This window comes from Galeopterus variegatus, unplaced genomic scaffold (assembly GCF_000696425.1).
Source record: "Galeopterus variegatus unplaced genomic scaffold, G_variegatus-3.0.2 Scaffold4221, whole genome shotgun sequence".
Classification (NCBI taxonomy): Eukaryota; Metazoa; Chordata; class Mammalia; order Dermoptera; family Cynocephalidae; genus Galeopterus; species Galeopterus variegatus.
The window spans coordinates 11,835-13,296 of record NW_007730332.1 but is presented as its reverse complement, the minus strand read 5'-3'; the positions used below and the strand labels follow the sequence as shown (position 1 = coordinate 13,296).

At 33.4% G+C, this 1,462-nt stretch overlaps 1 protein-coding gene across 1 annotated transcript in view; it reads right to left on the bottom strand.

Moving 5' to 3' along the window:
* Window positions 1–1,462, bottom strand: part of CTR9 (CTR9, Paf1/RNA polymerase II complex component) — a gene marked incomplete at its 5' end in the record, with an annotated part of 21,001 nt that overhangs the window by 8,553 nt on the left and 10,986 nt on the right. The window contains 2 exons of the mRNA XM_008587025.1: window positions 148–283; window positions 818–889. Coding sequence (XP_008585247.1) covers window positions 148–283; window positions 818–889 — 208 coding nt within the window. The remainder of the gene's footprint in view (window positions 1–147; window positions 284–817; window positions 890–1,462) is intronic.

The window sequence follows — 1,462 nt, the reverse complement described above, 5'->3', positions numbered from 1 at the left end:
AAAAAAAAAAACCTCATCAAAATGTTCTTATGCTGAAAAAATTCATGACTACCATCCCAGGCAGAAGACTTTTTCTTTTTAACATACAAAGTGTATGTATGCACAGAATTCTTTGATTCTACTATAACTGGAAAATACAATAGATACCTGTTCTTTAAGAAGTTTCTGCCTTAGTAGCTCCTTTTCTTGTTCTTGTTTGGCCCGCAATTCCCGTTCTTCTTCATCTTGTTTGCGTGCTCGGGCCACATGGTACTGGGCCTGGCTCAGTAAGTCAGAGCACTGCCTAGAACATTTCAGATTTAGAGAAACATGAATGCAGCTAACACACTTTGTTCAAAAACACAGAGTATCTATTTTCCTTACACAAATTTAAAAATTTGAAGCATTAAAGACAATTAGCTGATATCTATGTGAAGTCTTAATTAGCAAAATTAACCTAGTCTATCACAAGCCAACATTGTCAACTATGCTAATATAAATGTCCCCCCAAAGCATAGCTAAAAAGATTTCCAACATTATTATCTTCACATATGACTCAAAGAGTCAAGAATTGTATCTTGACTCTTGGAGATATAGGTGATATTACTGAAATAGAAAAGTACTTTCCCCTACAACCTAAGTACTTGTACTAAGTCAATTTTGCCAAATACCGTAAAAGGAAAAGTTTTGGTACAGGTTAGGGAGTCCCTGAGAGAGTGTGAAAGACTGACCCCTGGAAGGCCAGGAATCCTTCCCTATTCACTACTATGTCACTCTCCCAGCCCACACCAATATCACTGCCTCACCCAAAATCACCTTCCATAAATAATAACATTACCTGGCTTCTGTAGCAGCAAGAGCCAAATCGAATCTCATTTTATCTCCCACTTTACTCAAGTAACTAAAGTATCTAAATGGAATGAGAAAATAAGATACTTTACTTTAAAAAAAGATTCTCATGAAATAAGGCCCTTTAAATTTTTAAACTTCTACGAAATAGTCTAAAAAAAGACTAACATATTGACTGATTTACATGAATTTATTTAATGCATAAAAGGCAATCACCTTAATAGAAAAACTATATATGCAACTCACTTAAAAAAAAACTCTCATCAATAAGCCACTAGGTATGTTTAATAAAAGACATGTTTATCAATATAGATAAAGTTATATTTAATATTATCAGTAAATTCACCAATAACCAAAAATCAATTCAAGCAGTGAAGAGTTATTAAACATTAAATTTACTAAATGTGTCAGCATGGAGGTGAGGGGCACAAGCCATGAAAGCACTTACAATTTACCAGGCAAGGCAAGAAATATTAAACAAGAATTCATACAAGGTTAGACAAAACCTAAACTTTAGGTATTAATTTATCACACAGTGAATTAACAAATAAATACAATAAGGTTAAATAAATTTGGGGCTGAGCTGAATAAACCCATTAAGTAGTATTTAAGAGGTAAGACCTTAATCCTAGCT